Source organism: Cryptomeria japonica, chromosome 9 (assembly GCF_030272615.1).
Source record: "Cryptomeria japonica chromosome 9, Sugi_1.0, whole genome shotgun sequence".
In the NCBI taxonomy this organism is placed as follows: Eukaryota; Viridiplantae; Streptophyta; class Pinopsida; order Cupressales; family Cupressaceae; genus Cryptomeria; species Cryptomeria japonica.
The window spans coordinates 68498074-68520374 of NC_081413.1; the positions used below are offsets into that span (position 1 = coordinate 68498074).

The window sequence follows — 22301 nt, forward strand, 5'->3', positions numbered from 1 at the left end:
TCCAAAGAACACTCAGAAGGAAAATGGGTATGTTTTTATAAACCTTCAAAGATCTTCATTGTGCTAGATAGTGAACATAGTGTTGATTCCTTGAGCTATGAGACTAATTCCACTTCTCACCCTGATTCCCCTAACTATATTTCCCCCTCTCAAAGAGGACTCTAATGAGTCAAAGGAAGTGCCCATTTATAAACCCAACTAGATGCAATGTATTTTTTGTTTCAAGCTCCAACACTAGATATAGGAGACTTGTAGGGCCTTCAATACACATATGGAACTTTCAAAGTGGCAAATGGCCTAGAAAATTTAGACTTTGGAGAAGTTGATTTTTAAGAAAACTCAAGACTAGTAGGAAGAAGATCTTCATAGTAAGGTGTGGCAACAAAATAAGATTATGGAAGACATATTTGAGAGCTAGAATGTGATTGCAGAGGAGATTTAGAACATCAAGAAAGAGGCTAAGTACCCCTAGCTGGAGGATGAGGTCACAATTTTGAAAGAAAGAAAAGAGATTCTATTAAGGAATATATGCAAATTTATGGATTATTGTAAGGACTTTATTAGAAATACAACCCTCACCATTCAAGTCCTCTAGAAAGAGTTGGACACTATAAATTTAAGAGAAAGAGAAGTATGGTAGTGTCTCTGGCTCAAGATAGCCTCCCCCAATAAATTCCAAAAAGACATAATTACTTGATCAAGCTCCCTAATTCCCCCACTCAAGCTAAAGAGGATGTTGTTAACCCCAATGCCTAAGGGTATCTCCTTTGAGGAATGACTAGATATCTTGTAGAAATAATGGTAGGTTGGTAAGGGGTTGAAGTCCCTTAATGATAATTAATAGCCTTGGTTCTCTGTTGGTCTTTTGTTTTAGGACTATTCTTTTCTAAAAACTCTCTATATTTTGATTTTTGATCAATATCACTCCTTGTGAGACTCATTTTGTTTGTCTTGATGGTTGTTATATAATGAGTTTGGATCCTTCCCTATGCTAATCTAACAACACTAAAATAAAAAATATACTAACAAATTGTTGTAGGTAGATTCAAAAAGGAATAAAATAACTATGACAAATAACCTCTAATGCTACCATAATTCTTCATACATATTACAACAAGTCATGAAGCTACCAATTTTAACTTCTTAAAAAATATTAATGATAGAATGTATAGATGATAAATATTCAAATAGCGATGAATTTTGACATAATGTGAAACATTTTCTACTTCCCCATATGTTCAATGTTTTATAAAAGAAAATGATTAATAATAGTAGCACACTGGTTTGCCATACGCATGTTTCTCTTCAAACTAATTTTAATAGTTGTACAGACACTTGATGTGGAAAGGTTCTTCTTCAATTGGATTTGGAAGGGTTGCATCCCTTGAGATGAAATAAAGGAGGCATTCCACATGTTTCAGAAGAAACCCAATTTTAAACCGTCGTTGAATTCTCGAAGAATAACTATCTTGTGTGATAATACTTGCAAAAATGTCGAATGCAAATGAGAATGGTAAGCAAAAGCAGTATTCTGGAATGAAGAAGAAAAACAAAAAGGGCAGAACATTGACCCTTTCGGAGCTTCTGATTGGTAAACAAGTGATACCGCAGGTCTATGAGAAACAAGCTAAGCGACCTATGAACGATCCTCGTGATCAAAGTCATGAGACTGAAAACTCCAAAGACAGCGGACATGGCGAGAAGAATAAGAAAAAAATAATGGCGGGGACCGAGCAATGCAAGGAGAATGAAACTTTGAGAACGACCGCTAATTCTCGAACACGTTCCCGTTCGCCTCCCTTTATTTCAAGAGCCAATGGAGATGACAATTGGAACATTCCAAAACATACAAACGATTTTCGTTCTGCAAGAGTAGGCAATAATATAAACATTAACAATACCACCTCCAATTCCAGTTGGAGGTGTTCCGAGTCACATTCAAATAGCAATGTAAATGAAAACTGGAACATTGCAAAAGATAGAAGACAAACATCCAATTATAGTAAAGATTACAGTTCTAGAGCAAACTCTAACAATGATAATTCTGGTTATTCTCGTCCTCTGTATGGAAGTGGTTTTAGTAATAGGCCTTGGCAGCAGCAGCAAAGGAATACTGCTCACCCTCCATGTCCTCCCTCCCAATATCGTCCACTTTCCAATAATTGGGATGACGACGACCGAAATTACAGGCTTTAAGCTACTTCTCTTTTTTGTCCTGCCCACATCAAGTCGTTATTCTAAAATCCACATTGACTACACTACATAGCATTATTGATTTAATGGAACTACAATTGTTCTAATTCTTCTAACAAACATTCAAATGATATCGCTCTTATAAATTGAAAATTTGTTACTCTCCACATGATATTATTAGAACCACCTTATGTATATTTTCTAGATAATTAGTTGTATATTTACTCCAAAGACAGCGGACATCGTCCACTTTCCAATAATTGGGATAACGACGACCAAAATTACTTACTTATCTTTTTTGTCATGCCCACATCAAGTCGTTATTCTAAAATCCACATTGACTACACTACATAGCATTATTGATTTAATGGAACTACAATTGTTCTACTTCTTCTAACAAACATTCAAATGATATCGCTCTTATAAATTGAAATTTGTTACTCTCGACATGATATTATTAGAACCATCTTATGTATATTTTCTAGATAATTTGAATTGAATACTGATAGTTGTATATTTAAAAATAAATCTTAGGACATTATAACGCTTTTAGCTAATTTGATAATTATTTTAATCATTATAAATAATTGTTTAATTTTTACACACAATAACTAGAATTACACTTCCAACATTCATCGTGTATAGATACTAATTTTAAAAATTTGTTATCTTTTATGTCTTCCATGTTATTAATCTTGTGAAATTAGCAAGGGGAATTGACCAAGAACTAGTAGGTTTTCTCACTTCAATCATCTCACAAAAGATCCACAAAAGTGTTCACTAACACTAAAAGTTCCAAAATGGGTACCATTTGTAAGTGCATAGGTTTTATGAATGTGTGACAACTTATGGCAATATTATGGTATCTTATATAGAAACGAGTTACATTTGGCATAATTCTATGTGATCATTTCTGAAAGCTAAGAATAAAATTAGAGCTAGGTGTGTCACAAATTTTCATGACACTTATATCTAAGAAATATCAATAGTGGCCTTATATATTTACTTTTATCTTCTAGCCCTATGTTTATGGTGATTTTGTCAAATTTTTATTATACTCTCGCTCTTCATTGACTAATTTGGCCATTTTAATTTTTATACAAATTATTCAACTTGTATTATCCATCGATGAGCCTCTATGTAAAGTCTCTATCATTGATAATTTATCAAGATTTAAATTGTTAAGGTGTAGCTCATATATAAATGACCTCTATTCATTTGACAACTAAGAAATAATTGGTATTACCTCATATCATATAGTCTATTCACTTTATTACTTAAAATAGTTACATCTGCTAGGAAGATCTCAAATGCAAATTAATTATTGTGAGCAACCCAGTAAATTAATTACTTTGTAGTAAATTATAAATTATACAAGGTTGATGAAATAGACATTACTTTTGCCACCTATTTTGAATCACAATAGAGATAATATATATTTAAATAATACCTTTTAAAAACCTATAGAAGATAGAGAAACAAAAATTTCACAAATTGTTAGAATGATACACCTTAAATATGTAACATTGTAAAATATAACAAATGGTAATTGAATCCAATATGATTTTATTTTTGGATGGCCATTTCTTTTTACCAATCCAAATGGCATGGCCAATTCTTAGATGCCTATTTTGGATACAACTAAGTGATAAAATCAAAATATTTTTTACAATTAAGTGGGGAACATTTACCTATTGAAAGGTATCATTTGTCCTAAGTAATACAAGAGCTACTTTCCAATCCATCATGGACATTGGTTAGAAAGAGTATGATCATTTAAATTGATGACCGAATTTTATTTTTGAAAAATATAGGACATCACATAGCTACCTAAGAAAATAATTACAAAGTGTAAAAATCATAGCATATCACTAAATCCAAGAAGTATGTGTTTGGTGTAATATAAGGAAATTTATTACGGTAATTTATATTTGAAGGTAGAATATCCTTTGATCTAGATAGAATAAAATTAATAATGAAGATCAAATTGCTAGTACTAAGAAAGAGCTAAATATTACTTTCATAATTAAATGTTTACAAATTATTACCAATCTTTTAGGATTGTTAGTACACTAAATTCTATGCTAAAAATGGATGTCAAAGTAGAATAGAATCTAAAAGCTAGGGTAGTTTCAAAGATATATAGAAAGATAAATTTTATGTACTTATTTTTGTGTCCTAATTAATTAATATTGTTTTACTATTCATTTGATTTAGATAACATGTACATAAATGCTTGCACAAATGAATGACCTAAAAGATGTAAGGCCTACTAATTTTATGAGCTCACCCTTTAAGGATTCCAAGCTAAATTATCCAAATGTATAGGAAAAAAATATACTATAGTATTATCTCTTTAAAGGATATTATAATATTATATTTTAAAGATCCCCCAAATTAGTAAAAATGCTTGTTGTTATTTAAGGTTTATTAATGCAAATTGAATTAGCAAAGGAAATAGTAAAATAGATAACATTCTTACAATAGTTTTACATGAATTTGGGTAGAAAAATATAATCATTAACAAAGGCTAGATTTGGGATTAATCAGGGTTTATCCAATCATTTGTATTCTTTTTATATTTTAACAAGAGATGAATGGTAGGTAGATATCTTTCATTATTTGTTAAGTCACAAGTTACCTCCAAATTTAACATCCTTTCCCACAAATGCAATTTTTTATGATTTGTATGTCAATTGTCCATGATATTAAAATATGCTTAGATACATATAAGATATTATTACACGTACCAAATTATAACAAAAAAATATTAATATTGTCCAACCTTTGAAAAATGCTATGAAAATGCATCAATCTGCCCACTAGGGACTAGAATTCGTAGCTTAAACTTGCAAGACAGATAGTCCAATGTACATAGAGCAAAACATCATATGTATAACCATAGCATATAACTTATACATGTCGGAGGAATACAAGGAATTCTTCCGCTAAGATATTAAATATTGTTTCCTTCATATTGAGACTTCTATGTTACCATCCTTTTGAAAATACATCAACATCTGCACTAGATAAATTAATAGTACCTAAACATATAAATAGTGTTTTCTTTTTATTGGAACTTCCACTATATCATCCTTACTTCAACATCTTACTGAAATCCATAAGTACTCTTTCCTGCATATTGGAATTTTCACTATATCATCCTTCTTTCAATATCTATAACAACTTAAAACAAGTTGACATAAATGACAGCACAAGATAGGTTTCCAACATTCTCCTCTTTTTTCATTGATGATGACACATGTCTACCACCAATAGTAAAGTCAACTGAACTCGTCTTGTATATCTCTCTCTTTTTGACATCAAGAACAAAGGGCATTGTACTAAATATTTTCCTACCTTGACATCAAGGAAAATGAATCAGTCTTAAATAGCTCTACTCAATAACACATCAGACAATAATCTAAAAAGTATCACAAGAACTACAATACTCCCCCTAACACATATGCACAACACCTTATACCTTTTTGTCATGAAAACTTATGTCTTCCTAGAAACATTATCTTTAGTGATTTATGTTGGCAAGAGACACTGTACAGGTTGAGCTAAGTGCATTAGGAATGTTTCAGGGTTGTCATTGATGGCAACTTAGATTAGAAATCACATCCAATATATGTTGAAATGTTCTACCAGAAGTTTGATATTCAATTTGCAAAAGTCTAGAAGGTGGAATACAGTATGTGGCAGAGTTTGAGTATATTGAGCAGAAATTAATTTTTATTTAATAGTTTTGGTTGTGGTGGAAGAGGTAGTTGATTGGATTTTCGAGACAACTTAATTCACAATCCTAGCCTCTAGTATTGATTCTCATGCAAGATTGGAAATCCGGTATCCACAATTTTAGGAAGAACAAGGTTATTTTGATGTAACGTGTTATGCAGAATCTTTGGGATAATTTTGATGATTGGTTTTGAGTTGAGGTAATTGAGCTGACATGTGTGAAGCCTATTATCAATTTGTTTAGGTCCTCATATGGATTCGTAATCACATTCTACCGACTTATTGTTTCATGTTTCATGTTGTGTGTTATGTGGTTTCCAGGCTGACATGGAATTGATTTCAATTCTAACAGATTTTCACAATCCATAATAATTAAGTGAACGACTTCTTGATTTGACAGTGTGCAAGTTTTTAGTCATCAACATATTTGATCACACTCTGTGACTCACCATTGGGATGAATGAGATCTCAAGGAAATGAAAAATGATGATGGATCATGGAGTGTAATCCAAAACATTGATGATTAAAAACTTGCACATAATCAAATCCAGAAGTCGCTCACTTAATGGAATTGATTTAATCTGATGATGTGGATATATAAGACTAATTTGTATGAGCTTTTTTGATAGAGATGTAAGTGTAAAAATATTGTATGAGCATTGGTGCATGGTTTCACATGCGCTATCCTTGGATTGGTGCTCCGATGTTTGATAGAGAAGAGAAAAACATAGCAGTTTGATAGAATAGTGGAAGATAGTCACTTTGCGCTTAACTAGAACTGCATTTTGGCATTTGTATATATTACTCATCAATTCACACATTCTTGTTATCATTTCTAATCATTTGTAAGACAGTGAGTCCTGTGGGGTTGTATCCTTGTTTTGTAATTGAGCAGTGAGCTCTAGGAAGTGTGCCTGAATGCATGTGCATTTCACTCTTGTAATATTATCATACTCCCGGTCATAGTATTATAATATTATGGGTCTCACTCCTACCGTGGTTTTTCCCTTTCCAATTTTCTACGTAAAAATTTTAGTGTTATGGTTTTCTGCTTCTTTGCATTTAGTTTTTGCACTTTTCTTTTAGTCATTCGCATCTAGTGTTTTAATAATCAGTTTAAGAAAGTTGTTAATTGCAAACCACACATTCACCCCCCCCCCCCCCTCTGAGTGTTCATTGATTCCAACAATTGGTATTAGAGCCTATTTCCCCCAAGGAAGCCTAACAACTTGAGGAGGATCTGGGAGAGAGAATCAATGGACTATGTTTTTTAAATATAGCTTATTGTGGCACTTTAAGTCTTAGATGCAGCAAGGAAAAAAGCAAGTAGCCTAAGAAGAAATTTGAGTGATGCTGAAAATTTCATTGAGTCCTTGAAAGAACAAGTGAACACATCCAAAGAGAAGAGAAAGGAGTTGATGGATAAACTCAAGGAAAAAGAAGAGCAAATAATTGATGATCAAGTTCTAAAAGACACGACAAATGAATGTGAAAAACATGCCAGAGATAACGTAGTCCTCAAGAATGAAATCTAATCCATTGTGATAAAGCTGACAAAGGAGAGTGAAGACATGAAGAATAATGAAGAATGTCTGACATAGTCATTGAAGGATAGATCTAATGAATGTTGCAAATTGGATCATGAAAATGACCTGCTGAAGCATGAATTGCCACAATCCAAGAATAATGAGCAAGATCTTGAAATAAAAATCATAATTCCGAGAGATGAACTTAGAACTACTAACAAGTACAAAGAAAAATTCAATGCTAGCTTAGCTAATCTAGATGAAATGCTACAAATTCATAAGAATAAAGGTGATATGGGAGTGTTGGACCATTGGGGAGATTGTTAGATTTGGTTGATTATTTTTGTTGCTAGGATATTTTGTTGTCATTGATGTCAACATATTCATGTGAGTTATTCCGATGGGTTTGGGAAGAGTTTTTTATCTAGTTTTGTAGTTTGGTTTTGTTGATCACTGTTTTATAGAATCCAGTATTTCCTCTAGTATATTCCGGTGTGATCAGATCTTGTACTGAGACTTTGGATTATTGTTTGGGATGACCTTGTGGTTTGTGATTTGGTGCTCCACAATTTATCTTTCCTCGTGACAATTGCTGATTGGTTGTGCTCTTGAGCTTTGAGACATGGACCGATGAAGATTTTAAAAGAGGTGTTGGTGCAACTATTTTGGATGATTCTAACATGCTTGTTGGTGTTTCCTAGTCATTTCCTATTTGTTTTTGTGATCCACATTGATCATTGTGTGTGTTTTTAGTGATTTATATGAACTGGTGATGATTTCCGTGTTATGCAATATTTTTGGTGGTGTAGTGTGTTGCGGTTGATCTTGGCAGGATTTTTGATGGATGTAATCGTTTGGGAATTTGAATTAGGTCTATGCTATGTAATGTAAATCATAATATTGGTCCGGTGGTTGATCTTTGTATTGTGCAATATAAGTTTTGTAATTGTGAGTTGAGGGTTGAGGATTTTATCAGCCTTGTTATCAAGGTTGATGATTTGTATATATAGGAGAGATGTTTATGTAATTTAGATTTTAGTATTGTTTCTACATTATCAGAGAGAGGTGATTGTGAGAATAAGGATATATCATTTATTTAAGTATTGAGGTGAGATTGGTGTTACAAAGTATGTTGGCTTGATGATAATTGTAATGTATTCATCACTTATTGTCATTGACGAAACAATCTCACACACTTATATCATTACATTGACTACCGGTGTAACTTCAATTGGTTTACACTACCAAACGGTCTATTTAAGTTCTTGTTACCGCGTCATTTATTCCTCATGGCAAGAGTGGGTCATCTTTTCCTTTTTATGTTGGAGTCCTAGTTCATGCCATATTACCTTGGTTCAAGTCTTTAATGTGTCCGCAAATCCTTTTTCTAGACATTTAAGTTAGGTTCAGACAATTGATTGAACTCCTTGAACATGTCGAACTATTCTGAACTAGGTTCAACAGGTTCATTTAGGTTCAATAGGTTCCAAGGTGTTCAAAAAAAGTTTTTTTTTTTTGTACTAACATTTTCTCTAAGTGTTTTGCAGAGGCTCTTCCAAAAATATTTTCCTGCTAGGTGATATAACATCTGTGTTGAACTTATCGAATTGAGTTCAAAGGGTTCAAATATGTTCAACATGTTCAACACAGCAAGTGGTCAACAGTTTGACATGGCGTACATCTTGAACTACTTGAGCACTCAAGAAGTAGGTTCAAGATGTCCATCTGGGTTCAATGTTGGTGGGTCACGTGGTTTCTAATGTTTTGGGAAGTGCATTCATTGCAAAATATGGAGAGGCAGAACCATATCTTAAAGTGATGTCATTCTTTGGCTTTTTCGAAGTAAGTGAACATTTTGGGAACTGGCAGTTTCTTAAAGCATGCCGCCATGCATTCAATGCATGCGTGCGAAGGTCTAATCTATCAACTTGCTGCGGCCAGACCGAAATTGTGAAATCATTGCATTTAATGTCTCTGTATCATTACCTTCCTCAATAAGGTATGAAAATCATTTGCGTTCTGCATTTGTTACTTGCTGCTGGACTTTTGTTTATGTTATCCCTAGATAGGAGTCTTTCTTGCTACTAGCCATCATCCGATTATACAGCTGTGAAGGTGTGTTTTTCCTTATTTTCTTCAATGTTTTCCCTTACATTTTCTCTCATACAGATGGTTTCACTGCAATCAAATTTAGGTTTCTTGCTTTGAAGTTATGAAGTCCACTCTATATTTGTTTGGAAACGTCTTTAGCTTGGCATCCTCAGAAGCCATAGTTAGTGATACTGACCTGAAAGGAGAGAACCTTGAAAATTTGAAAGAAAGGGTGTTCAAGGGTACTGATAAGTCTTTTTGTATAGAGATTTTGAGTAGTGGACTTTTAGAAGCCGTAGCCTTTCCTCTAGCAATTCCCTATCCAGAGTTGGTTCGGGAGTGTATTGCTAGATATGACCCAGTATCTGAAACTATTAAGAGAGATAATGGCGAAACCCTTCTTGCCATTAACCGTGAGGTGATTGCTTCAGTTTTCAAGATACCGGATTACCAATTTTCTAATTTCTCTCCTGCCCAGTCAATCAGTGAGTTCAATGCAGATAGAGCCGGACATCGAAATAATGTGGCCAAATTCTAGTTGAAGGTCCCACGGAGAGGTGGTTCTAGGTTACCTAAAAATCCTAACAAGAACCACATGTTGCCACATATCCATGATGTCATGCTTCTGTTGCATCGAGCTAGAGGTTCTGCCGAAGCTTATAGCTTTGAAGATTGGATTTATTGCTATGTGCAATTAGTTCTAGAAGGAAAACAATATTTGGATTGGGCAGAGTTAATTGTTGATTCCATGAGAGAGAAGTTGAGTCTAGCCAATCAGTTTCAACAAAACTTCTTCATGTCCTCATATCTCTTGTATTGTCTAGCTTGTGTTAAAGAATTAAAGGGTATACCAAAACAGCCCACTGAGGAAGATGTTCTGGTGTAGGAGTTCTATCCTATGCTGCAAAAAGACAATGCCCTACAAGATTTCAGAAGGATACACAATGCATTCCTGGGTGATATGTGTCATGAACTGAAGGGTAAAAACGCTAAATAGATTTCAGATGATGCACAGACCTTGATTAAGAAGTTTGTACATCCATTTCCCACGCTTTTGCTATATACGGGTAGGAGGCTTTGAAGAGGAACCTTTCAAGCTCCCCCACTTCTATTCTTATTATTTTGTTCTAGAAGAAGTATGCAAGCAACTGATCTCTGTGATCAAGAAGGCACAGCCTAAGGACAAGTGGGAAGGTCATTTTCCAATACAATTGGGAGTGTTGTCTTGTAATTCAGTGTCTGATGCACTAAGTATAGGAGCAAACCTTAGGAATTTTAATTTCTCTCTGTATTCTAAAAGGAAGGGGTTTGACAATAAGGGATTTTCTCAGAAGCCTTGGCTTAATGCCTTATCTTCCCACACCACAGTTAGAAGACTTCTAGGAAGACTATACAGATAAACTTAAAGTTTTCAAAAGGGAAAGCATGAGATTGGTGCTAGAACAAGTTGTCTCTTTGCAAATAAAGTTAGACATTAAAGGGCTTGAAGAGGATTATCTTGAATTGTTTGAACCAAGATATTTGGCCCATGCAGAGACTGAAATGCTCCCAATTAATTGGGATGAGGAGTAAAATGATGGCATACAATTGAGGACCGAACAAGTTCTAGAAAGAACCGTGGTGTGGGTGGCTAAAAACAAAGTAATAAAGTCAGGCGCCAAGTTCCTTTCTGCAAGAAATAGTAAGGATCCTTTATCTTCACCAAAACATCCTTCTAACAGTTCTCCTGTTCGTGCAGGTAGGGATACCAAGTCGTCTCAGCCTAGACACAGGTCTTACCCAACTTTGGATTTCAGTACCCCTCGGCATACTCAATCACGTAGTGTCACCCAGAGGAAGATGGACCAAGTCAAGGATATGGGAGTAAAAGATGTCATGCTTGAGGTGCAGATTTTTGAAATTGAAGATTTGGATGGTGAAGTTGCTTCTGCTCTAGACTCCCAAACAGTGACTGTGGCAATGATGCCACCACCAAAAATGATTAAAGGAACTTCTCATTCTGCTGCAACCCCTAAATGGTTAACAACCTTAGTGAACAAGAAAAGGAGTTTTCTTCCTGTGACCATTCCCATTCAGGAAATGGTTGCTAAGTACTCCAAGAAGAATCCAAAGCCGAAAAGGTTCAAGACCACCGCTCACCTAAACAATGACAAAGAAACTGGAAAATGGATGGCTGAAATTGCCTCATACAAGCCGAAAGATGAAAACAGAGAGGCTGGTCCTGATGATTTTGAGATCAAAAATGTAGAGTTGGGAAAGATGAGCAGAGATACATATAACCATTTTTTCCAAGTGTCAGCAAAGAAAATGCTTACCCACTCATAGAAGGATGGACGGGAGAAAAGAGAACTTAAAAGACACATAAGTGTTTTGGCTTAGTTCATCAATAGTATCGGTTGCCTTGGAGCAATTCCAATATCCCATGCCACTTAGAATTTTGACCCAACTTCTCCGGAAAACAAGAAGTTGATGAACCAAGTTCAATGGGCTAAGAGCATCGCTGAAGCGGTTGAGAAGTCGATTGAACAAATAATCAAAGACGGTGAAAAGTACATTACCGACTCTCAGAAATTATGTGATGAAGTACAGAGCCTGATTTCTGAAATCCAAAACTAGCTTGTACCGTGGGAGAAAGAAGAGAACAAATGGCAAAATGTCCTGCCTTTCTTTGCCAAAATCGAAGAATATGGGACTTCCAGGTTTCTAACAAAACATTCAATTAAGTTGGTGGCCGATGGATGCCAACTTTTCGTGCTGAAGAAAACTATCATGTGGTGAGTGCTTACCTTTCAGTCGGTGATCACGGATGCAAGAACCTCTGTCTATGAACTCCAAGATTTGCAAAGTAGTATAGTCAAGGATAATAAAGTGGTTAATCCCGATCATGACTAGGAGTTAGGAATCCATGGGTCAAGCATAGAGGAAGCAATCAAATCTTTCCGGTTGAACATGGAGAAGATCAGAGTCAAGAGTAGCTTCACACCAGAGGATATAACCAAGGTGGCTAGGATTGAATCTATGGTTTTCATTGGGAATGATCAGCTGCTGAAACACTCAGAGAAGATGGTGCAACATAAGTGGAATAAAGAGGAGGCAAAGGCGAAACTCAATGCAATGAAATTCCTGAGCCAATCCATGGTTCAAGAACTCACAACTGCTCATGATGCCCGTGAAGATGGAGAAGGTGACAATGACAGAATATGACATAATGCATCAATTTAGGACAAGTTTCCTTAATTTTTAAAACATTTTTCATAGTTATGCAAAAACTTCGGGACATCTGTCCCAAAATACTTTTTGTTGGTTTCGTAACTATTTTATCAAGGAGTGGTCGAGTTTTCAGGGAGACCTCCCCCGTTTAGACTATAAATTAAGTAAAACAGATGGTAGAAAGGTTAGATTTTAGTAACTAATTTTGTGAACTTCGACGGAAGTTTTTGTTTTGGGTATTTTTTGTTCTGAATCAAAGGAAGAATCAGATGATTGGGAGCTATTTTGGAAAAAGATTGGCAGATGTATTTTTGTGCCTTTGTTGCATAAGGATATATATATGAAATCTGATCATATTGTTTTTGGGGAGAAGAAAGATCTGTGTATTTTGAATCCGAATAGATAACATGTCTTTTCATGTGTTCATCTGATCAAGTAACAATAATTGTTTGTTTCATTGCAGTATTTCATTATTCCTCTGATGTTCTTTCCTTTGAATGTGTTTTTTACTCTAGAAAAGATTCATGATTGAGGGCGGATGTATTTTCCTTGAATCTGTTCGTCTTTTATTAGTTTAGGTGGAAGAAGTATATTGAACTTTGTTTTAGTTGTTGTAGTTACATGCTTTGAAAATTAAGAAAATAGCTTTCATTGTTTATGAGACATGAGAAAAGTTGTAGACTTTCATCCAAAAAGAAATAGGCGTCCTTATATGCTTTCTGGTTAAAAGCTTTTTTTTAGATATAAATAAAAATAAAACATATTTCATGAAAAACCAAGATAGGGAGCTGTACCTATGCAAAAATTCAGAGGGAAGTGATTTGCACAACACTTACCCAACTGTTCAGTGAATCATTTGTTCTTAGAATAAGGTAATAGAGTTTAAGATTAATCATTTAAAAACAAAGAGCAAATTTGTTCACTAACAGATTTTTGGCAACTCTGCTATGGAGCGAAACAAAGAGAAAACCAATTTTTCAGTACACCGGTATGCCATGGACGTAACAAAAGTGAAGTCAAATTGGCGAAATTGCTCTGAGTTCAAGAAGACTGTTGAGATTGAGTCTTGTTTGAAGTAGTTTAGTTTTCCTATGAGTAATCACCCTGGATTCTCATCCATATACTAGAGCACAAAGAAGAGAAGGACTAGTTGATAACTGCTTTGAATAATTGCAAAATCTATCATTTACCCCAAGTTTTACTCCTAGAAGGAAGGCCAAAAGAAAACCTTCATCTCCTATCAGAGTTATCCCTATATCTTCTTCTTCCCCTTGGCAAGCACTAACACTTACTAGAATTCAAGCCCCTCCTCTTGTCACCATTCATCCAGTGTTCATTATGGCTCAACCCTGGGGTGTAGCTGTTGGACCTCTTGCTCTCGCAGCCCATAATCCACTACCAAAAGGGGCAAAGGATGTTTTACCCAAATATAAAGGTGACAGGAAAGTTTCAGTTGAAGAGCATTTGTATTCTTTTAATGTAGCAACTGGAATCTTAGCAGTCCAATATGAGGACGTGGCTGTTAGGCTTTTTGTCCAAACTCTCATCGAAGGGGCAGCAGAATGGTTTAGCCAGCTGCAAGCAGGATCCATAACTGACTGGCAAACGATGAAAACCTCTTTTGAAAAAAGATTCCAAAGCGCTGATGATGAACACATGTTATTGGCTCAACTCACACAGATGAAGAAGGAAATTCATAAGCCGATGAGGGATTATGTAGCAAGATATAATAAGACTATTCACAAAATTCCTCAAGCCAAGAGACCAACTATAGATAATCAGCGATGTTTCTTCGTAAATTCCATGCCACCTGACATAGGATTTCACCTTAGAAGAAGTAGGCTGGTGGACCTAGACATTGCACAAAATGAGGCTATACAACTTGAAGATGATCTGATAACAACTAGCAAATGGAGGAAAGATGTACAAAATTCTCAGGGACAATCTAAGGCTTCTACATCATCTACTGATCCGGTTGTTTAGCGGCTTGTCAATGATATGATTGCTTTAAAGAGGTAGATAACTAAGCCTGGAAACTCTTATCCACAACCTTATCAAGATATAAGTAGGAGAACTTCAAATCAATATAACTATGGACGACAGTTGCAACTTCCCGCAGTTCCGCAAAGATTACAGATAGAGGCACGTCCTAACAAAGGTGTCATGTGTTCATTTCATCTTACCACTGATCATGATGGGGTTTCATGTCCTAATATGATAAGACACGTTCAGATGAAAAACACAAAGGATGAATTAGGAGAGTTCACTGAAGCAGAAAGAATTCAAGAGGTACTTGGCGACTCTGGAACTTTCTACCTTGAATATGAATCAGATTCAAAAAAAGGTAGTAACATTTTGGCAACTCTTGAAGGTTCTTCATGTGCGATTATAACAAGGAATCAACAAACCTCTCAGTCTTCTTCCTTTGTGAATCCTTCTAGAAGCAATTTCAAAGGCAAAGATCTCCCAAGTAATAGTTTTTCAAAGATTCCTGAGGTCAACATTTTGCAATGGAACCATGAAGATCATAAGAGCTCTTCCTCTTCTTCCTCCTTTGATATCATTGAATTCTGTAAGGCCTATACCGTTCAACTTCCTACTACTGAGTATTTAAAGCTTAACCCAAAAGAGTTAGATAAACTTGTCAAATATGTTAAAGGAGATTCCTTTTCGGAGTCCCAAGTACATGGATGTATTGAAAATAGTGATTTAGCTACCGCAGAAGGGTCTTCATCTATCCCCTGCTCATTAGCTAATTTGGCAGGTCCCTGTGCTTTTCATGATACAAAGTCTGAGCATGACGTTGAGATTCTAAAACCTGAACCTTTCTATATTTCCCTTCTCTTGAATGGCCAGAAGTTAAGTAATTGCATAATTGATTAAGGGGCTTCAGACAATATAATGCCTTCTCCTGTGGCTAAATCTCTATGTTTGAGCCTCACTAAAATGTTTGGGAGATGTTTTTCAATGGATGGAAAACAGGTTCCTCTTATTGGTCAGGTAAAGGACGTCCAGGCAGTGCTGGCAGCGTGCCCAAATAAAAGAGTAAGATTAACTATACTGGTTGTTGATATTCTGGTGAGTTACGGAATGCTTCTGAGTAGGATGTTTTGCAAAGATCTCAGAGGTGAAATCAAAATGGACTGGTCTGAAGCCATCATTCCCCTTGGAAATCAAAAAATTAAGCTTGAACCTGAGCCCAAGAATAAGTATATTGTATTTCCCTCAGATAATCCCAAAGCCCAAATTCTATTTTAGGAATGTGAGTTTGGAAACTATCTTGTCCTTGCACCTGGTGAAAAGAAAATGGACGAGGCAGTTGATGAACTTGATGGGCTATGGCAGATGAAGTTTGATGGAAGCTGCGCTAACTCCGGTTCAGGGGTAGGGGTGGTTTTGCTGTCACCAACTGGTAATATTTTTCCCTTTTCTTTCAAGTTGGATATGAGGCACTATTATTGGGTTTAAGTGAGGCTAAATGTAAAGGAATTAAGTTGCTTAAAGTCAAAGGTGATGCAGAGTTAATCGTTAGGCAGGTGAGGAATGTCTATACAGTTAAGAATGACAGGTTGAGGCATTACAGGAATAGAGTTTGGGATGAGTTAGAATTTTTTGATGCCTTCTCAATTGAAGCGATTCCGAGGGAGCAAAATAGCAGAGCAGATTCATTATCCATGTCAACCTCACTTTTATTACCACATTTGGATTTTAAAGATAACTCATATAGGATTGAAATGATCTATAGGCCCAGTGTTCCCGATAATGTAGATCATTGGCAGATTTTTGATGCGGATGCACAGATCAAAGATTTCCTAGAATGTGCTCAATCATTTTCTCAGTCATATTTTGAAGGCTCTGAGAATGTTTGCAAAGAGTTCAGTCTAGACCCAAAGGTAGATCCTACCAGTAGCTTTATTCAACTCAAAGGTAACAAAATTCTGAAGGGGTTAGTGACACTAGAGAGATTTTTCACTAGAGATGATGCATTCATAGGTAACAAAGTTCCCAAGGATGACAGGAAAGGAAATTGTGAGAAAATAAATTAGGGAGATGAAGCTAATCCAAAAGAAGTGACAATCGGCAGGTGTTGTTCTACGGAGGAAATGAGAGCACTTGGTACACTGCTTAAGGAATACATTGATGTTTTTTCCTAGTCTTATGATGACTTGAAGGAGTTTAGAAATGGACATTTTCAACATTAGATTCCGCTGAAGCTAGGCGCCTCTCCTTTTAGGCAAAAATTGAGGAATTTTAACCCCATTATGGTGGATGCAATTTCTAAGGAAGTTGAAAAAATGCTTAAAGCCCGAATCATATATCCAATCCACCATTCCACCTGGGTAGCTAACATTGTGCCCGTAAGAAAGAAAAATGGGGAAATTCGTATCTGTGTTGATTTTTGAAATTTGAATCAAGCGAGCCTGAAGGACAACTATGCTTTACCAAATATGGATCACATTTTGCAGACAGTGTCTAGGTCAGAGATGATGTCGATGTTGGATGGTTTTTCTGGTTACAACTAGATTACTGTAGCAGAGCATGAACAACACAAGATAGCGTTCATCACTCCATGGGGAACATTCGCATACAACCGCATGCCTTTTGGTTTAATAAATGTCGTAGCTACTTTTCAAAGGGCTATGGATTTCTCTTTCAAGGATTTCTAAGACAGAATAACTGTAGTTTATCTGGATGACCTCACGGTGTTTTCAAAAAAAAGGACAGATCATTTTCGGGATTTGAGTGCAGTATTGCAGCATTGTCATGAGCACGGGATTTCTTTGAATCCTAAGAAATCAGTTTTTTGTCTCACGTAGGGCAAATTGTTAGGACACATTGTCTCAAAAGAGGGAGTCAAGATTGATCCCGAGAGAGTTAATGCGATTCAACATCTTAGTTTACCCTCAAGCCAGACTAGAGTAAGATCGTTCTTTGGTCAAGTGAATTTCTTAAGAAGATTTGTTCCAGAATTTGCTAAGACCACCAAACACATTATCGGCCTGCTAAGTGAGCAACATCCTTTCAAGTGGACTGAAGAGGCCAGAAATGGTTTTGAAAGAATTAAGGGATTGGTTGCAAATGCGCCCACTCTTGTTAATCCAGATTTCACAAAGGATTTAATTTTGTATTGTTATGCATCAGACCATACTATGTCTGGGATTCTGTTACAGTTGGATGAAAATGGGGTTGAATTGCCCATAGCGTTCATGAGTACTCCGCTCAAGAAGTATGAGTTTAAGTATTCACATATGGAGAAGCATGCATATGCTGTTGTAAAAGTCATGAAACAGTTTCAATACTATATCCTGCATTCTCACTCTGTAGTTTTTGTCCTAGATTCAGCTGTAAAAAGCATTTTGACTCAGTAGGAGGTTGGACTAAATAAGAGAGCAACTTCGGTGACGAAAATCCTAGAGTATGACTTGGACATTCGACCTACGAAGACAATTAAAGGACAAGGCTTATGCAGGTTGATAGCGGAAAATGAGGTGGAAACTGAAGCGGAGTTACCATTAACTCTTTTTGTTGGGTTGCAGGATACTTGGTTCTCTGATGTGGCCTACTATTTAACTTATGGTAGCTGCCCAAATCATCTGTTGGCTAAAGAACAAAGGAATTTAAAATTAAAAGCTGCAAAGTATGTAATTTGGCAGGATGTTTTATACAAAAAGGGTTTAGATGGAACATATCTAAGGTGTGTAGATAAACCTCAACAACAAAAGCTCCTAGAAGCCTATCATGGAGAGGTTTGTGGGGGACACTTCTCATCATCTATTACTACTTTCAAAATTCTAAGGAGTTGTTTTTATTGGCCCGACATGTTTCAGGATGCCTATATTCATGTGAAAGAATGTGAGAAATGTCAATTGTTTTCTGGAAAACCACATTTGGCAGCTCTGCCTCTAAGGCCTGTAGTGATAGAGGAACCTTTCAAGCAGTGGGGCATTGATTTCATAAGCCCAATAAACCCTCATTATAGTGTGGGTCACATGTATATTTTGACAGCAACTGACTCCTTTACTAAGTGGGTAGAGGCCATTCCCACCAAAAAGGCGAACTCAGAGACTATGTGTAGCTTTCTTAAGGATTACATCCTAGTTCGTTTTGGGGTACCCCAGAAAGTTGTGACAAATAATGCATCATATTTCTCCTCTGAAGAGTTGACTTTGTTTCTCTATGATCATAAGATTTCCCTCTCACATTCTTCTGATTATTTCCCACAGGGCAATGGTTTGGCCGAATCTAGCAATAAGAATTTGATAGCCATCATGAAAAAGTTAGTTGACAAGAGTGCTCGGAATTGGCATAAGAAGATATATGAGGCTTTATGGGTGGATAGAACCACACCCAAGAGGGCCATTGGAATGGCACCTTTTGAACTTGTGTATGGCGTAGGAGTGAAACTTTCTTTGCTGCTGGAGTTATCAGCAACCAAGCTGCAAATAGTAGTGGAAGATTCCTTCTTTCAAAATGCTTTGGAGAAAAGAATCATGTATCTGACAAAGTTAGAAGAGGAGAGAGAATTGCTGGTGGATAGGATTTCAGAACATCAGACCCGAGTAAAGAAGATTATTGACATGCGAGCTCGACCAAGAGGTTTCCTAGTAGGAGATGAGGTGTTGCTATGGGACAAAAGGAGAGAGTCCAAAGGTGCTCACGGTAAGTTTGATTCATTGTGGAAGGGCCCTTTAAGAATTTGTGAAGCAGTAGGACAAAATGCATTCAGACTCAGCTATGCTAACGGAAGGATCATGCCTTATACCTACAATGGGCAAGATCTCAAGCTCTATAAATTGTAAATTTTGTATTTGAGTCGCTTGTACATAGTAGTCTAGGTCTTTTGGTTGTGCTCCTAATCCTTTCCCCTTTGTTTTATGTCTTGCGAAACCGGAGTCTGTGAGTTCTTTGCATTTTCCTTTGAAAAATACAATCCCCAGTTAGAGCCAATGTTACTGCATCATTTATTCCTCATGGCAAGAGTGGGTCATCTTTTCCTTTTTATGTTGGAGTCCTAGTTCATGCCATATTACCTTGGTTCAAGTCTTTAATGCATCCACAAATCCTTTTTCTAGTCATTTAAGTCAGGTTCAGATAATTGATTGAACTCCTTGAACACGACGAACTGTTCTAAACTGGGTTCAATAGGTTCCAAGGTGTTCAGAAAAAGTTTTTTTTTTTTGTACTAACATTTTCTCTAAGTGTTTTGCAGCGGCTCTTCCAAAAAAATTTTCCTGCTCGATGATATAACATCTGTGTTAAACTTATTGAACTGAGTTCAAAGGGTTCAAATATGTTCAACGTGTTCAACACAGCAAGTGGTCAACAGTTTGACACGGCGTACATCTTGAACTACTTGAACACTCAAGAATTAGCTTCAAGATGTTCATCTGGGTTCGATGTTGGTGGGTCCCGCGGTTTCTAATGTTTTGGGAAGTGCATTCATTGCTAAATATGGAGAGGCAGAACCATATCTTAAAGTGATGTCATTCTTTGGCTTTTTCGAAGTAAGTGAACGTTTTGGGAACTGGTAGTTTCTTAAAGCATGCCACCATGCATTCAATGCATGCATGCGAAGGTCTAATCTATCAACTTGCTACGTCAGACCAAAATTGTGAAATCATTGCATTTAATGTCTCTATTTCATTACCTTCCTCAATAAGGTATGAAAATCATTTGCGTTCTGCATTTGTTACTTGTTGCTGGACTTTTGTTTATGTTATCCTTGGATAGGAGTCTTTCTTGCTGCTAGCTGTCATTCGATTATACAACTATGAAGGTGAGTTTTTCCTTATTTTCTCCAGTGTTTTCCCTTGCATTTTCTCTCATATAGAAGGTTTCACTGCAATTAAATTTAGGTTTCTTGTTTTGAAGTTATGAAGTCCACTCTACATTTTTTTGGAAATGTCTTTAGCTTGGCATCCACAGAAGCCATAGTTTGTGATACTAACCTGAAAGGAGAGAACCTTGAAAATTTGAAAGAAAGGGTGTTCAAGGATATTGATAAGTCTTTTTGTATAGAGATTTTGAGTAGTGGACTTTTAGAAGCCACAGCCTTTCCTCCAGCAATTCCCTGTCCAAAGTTGGTTCGGGAGTGTATTGCTAGATATGACCCAGTATCTGAAACTATTGAGAGAGATAATGGCGAAACCCTTCTTGGCATTAACCGTGAGGTGATTGCTTCAGTTTTCAAGATACCAGATTACCAACTTTCTACTTTCTCTCCTGCCCAATCAATCAGTGAGTTCAATGCAGATAGAGCTGGACACCGAAATAATGTGGCGAAATTCTGGTTGAAGGTCCCATGGAGAGGTGGTTCTAGGTTACCAAAAAATCCTAACAAGAAACACATGTTGCCACATATCCACGATGTGATGCTTGTGTTGCATCGAGCCAGAGGTTCTACTGAAGCTTATAGCTTTGATGATTGGATTTATTGCTATGTGCAATTAGTTCTTGAAGGAAAACAATATTTGGATTGGGCAGAGTTAATTGCTAATTCCATGAGAGAGCAGTTGAGTCTAGCCAAGCAGTTTCAACAAAACTTGTTCGTGTCCTCATATCTCTGGTATTGTCTAGCTTGTGTTAAAGAATTAACGGGTATACCAAAACAGCCCACTGAGGAAGATGTTCTGGTGTATGATTTCTATCCTATGCTACAAAAAGACAATGCCCTACAAGATTTTAGAAGGATACACAATGCATTCCTTTGTGATATGTGTCATGAACTCAAGGGTACAAAGGCTAAATGGATTTTAGATGATGCAAAGACCTTGATTAAGAAGTTCGGCAGTTTTTACATCCAGTTCCCACACTTTCGCTATATACGGGTAGGAGGCTTTGAAGAGGATCCTTTCAAGCTCCCCCATTTCTGTTCTAATTGTTTTGTTCTAGCAGAAGTATGTAGGCAACTAACCTCTATGATCAAGAAGGCATAGCCTAAGGACAAGTGGGAAGGTCATTTTCCAATACAATTGGGAGTGTTGTCTTGTAATTCAATGTCTGATGCACTAAGTATAGGAGCAGACCTTAGGAATTTTAATTTCTCTCTGTATTCTGAAAGGAAGGGGTTTGACAATAAGGGATTTTCTCAGAAGCCTTGGCTTAATGCCTTATCTTCCCACGCCACAGTTAGAAGACTTCAGGGAAGACTGTACAGTTGAACTTGAAGTTTTCAAAAGGGAAAGCATGAGATTGGTGCTAGAATAGGTTGTCTCTTTGCAAATAAATTTAGACATTAAAGGGCTTGAAGAGGATTATCTTGAATTGTTTGAACCAAGATATTTATCCCATGTAGAGACTGAAATGCTCCCAATTAATTGGGATGAGGAGGAAAATGATGACATACAATTAAGGACCGAACAAGTTCTAGAAAGAACCATGGCGTGGGTGGCTAAAAGGAAAGCAATAAAGTTAGGCGCCAAGTCCCTTTCTACAAGAAATAATAAGGATCCTCTATCTTCACCAAACCGTCCTTCTAACAGTGCTCCTATTCATGCAGGTAGGGATACCAAGTCATCTCAGCCTAGATGCAGGTCTAGC

The 22301-nt window shown here is 36.4% G+C and overlaps 1 protein-coding gene across 1 annotated transcript; it reads left to right on the plus strand.

The window, feature by feature from the left end:
• Positions 1–1491: 1491 nt before the first annotated feature.
• LOC131858281 (uncharacterized) lies at positions 1492–2196 on the plus strand. The gene has a single exon (XM_059211472.1). The coding sequence runs from the start codon at positions 1492–1494 to the stop codon at positions 2194–2196; it is 705 nt and encodes a 234-aa protein (XP_059067455.1).
• Positions 2197–22301: the final 20105 nt, after the last annotated feature.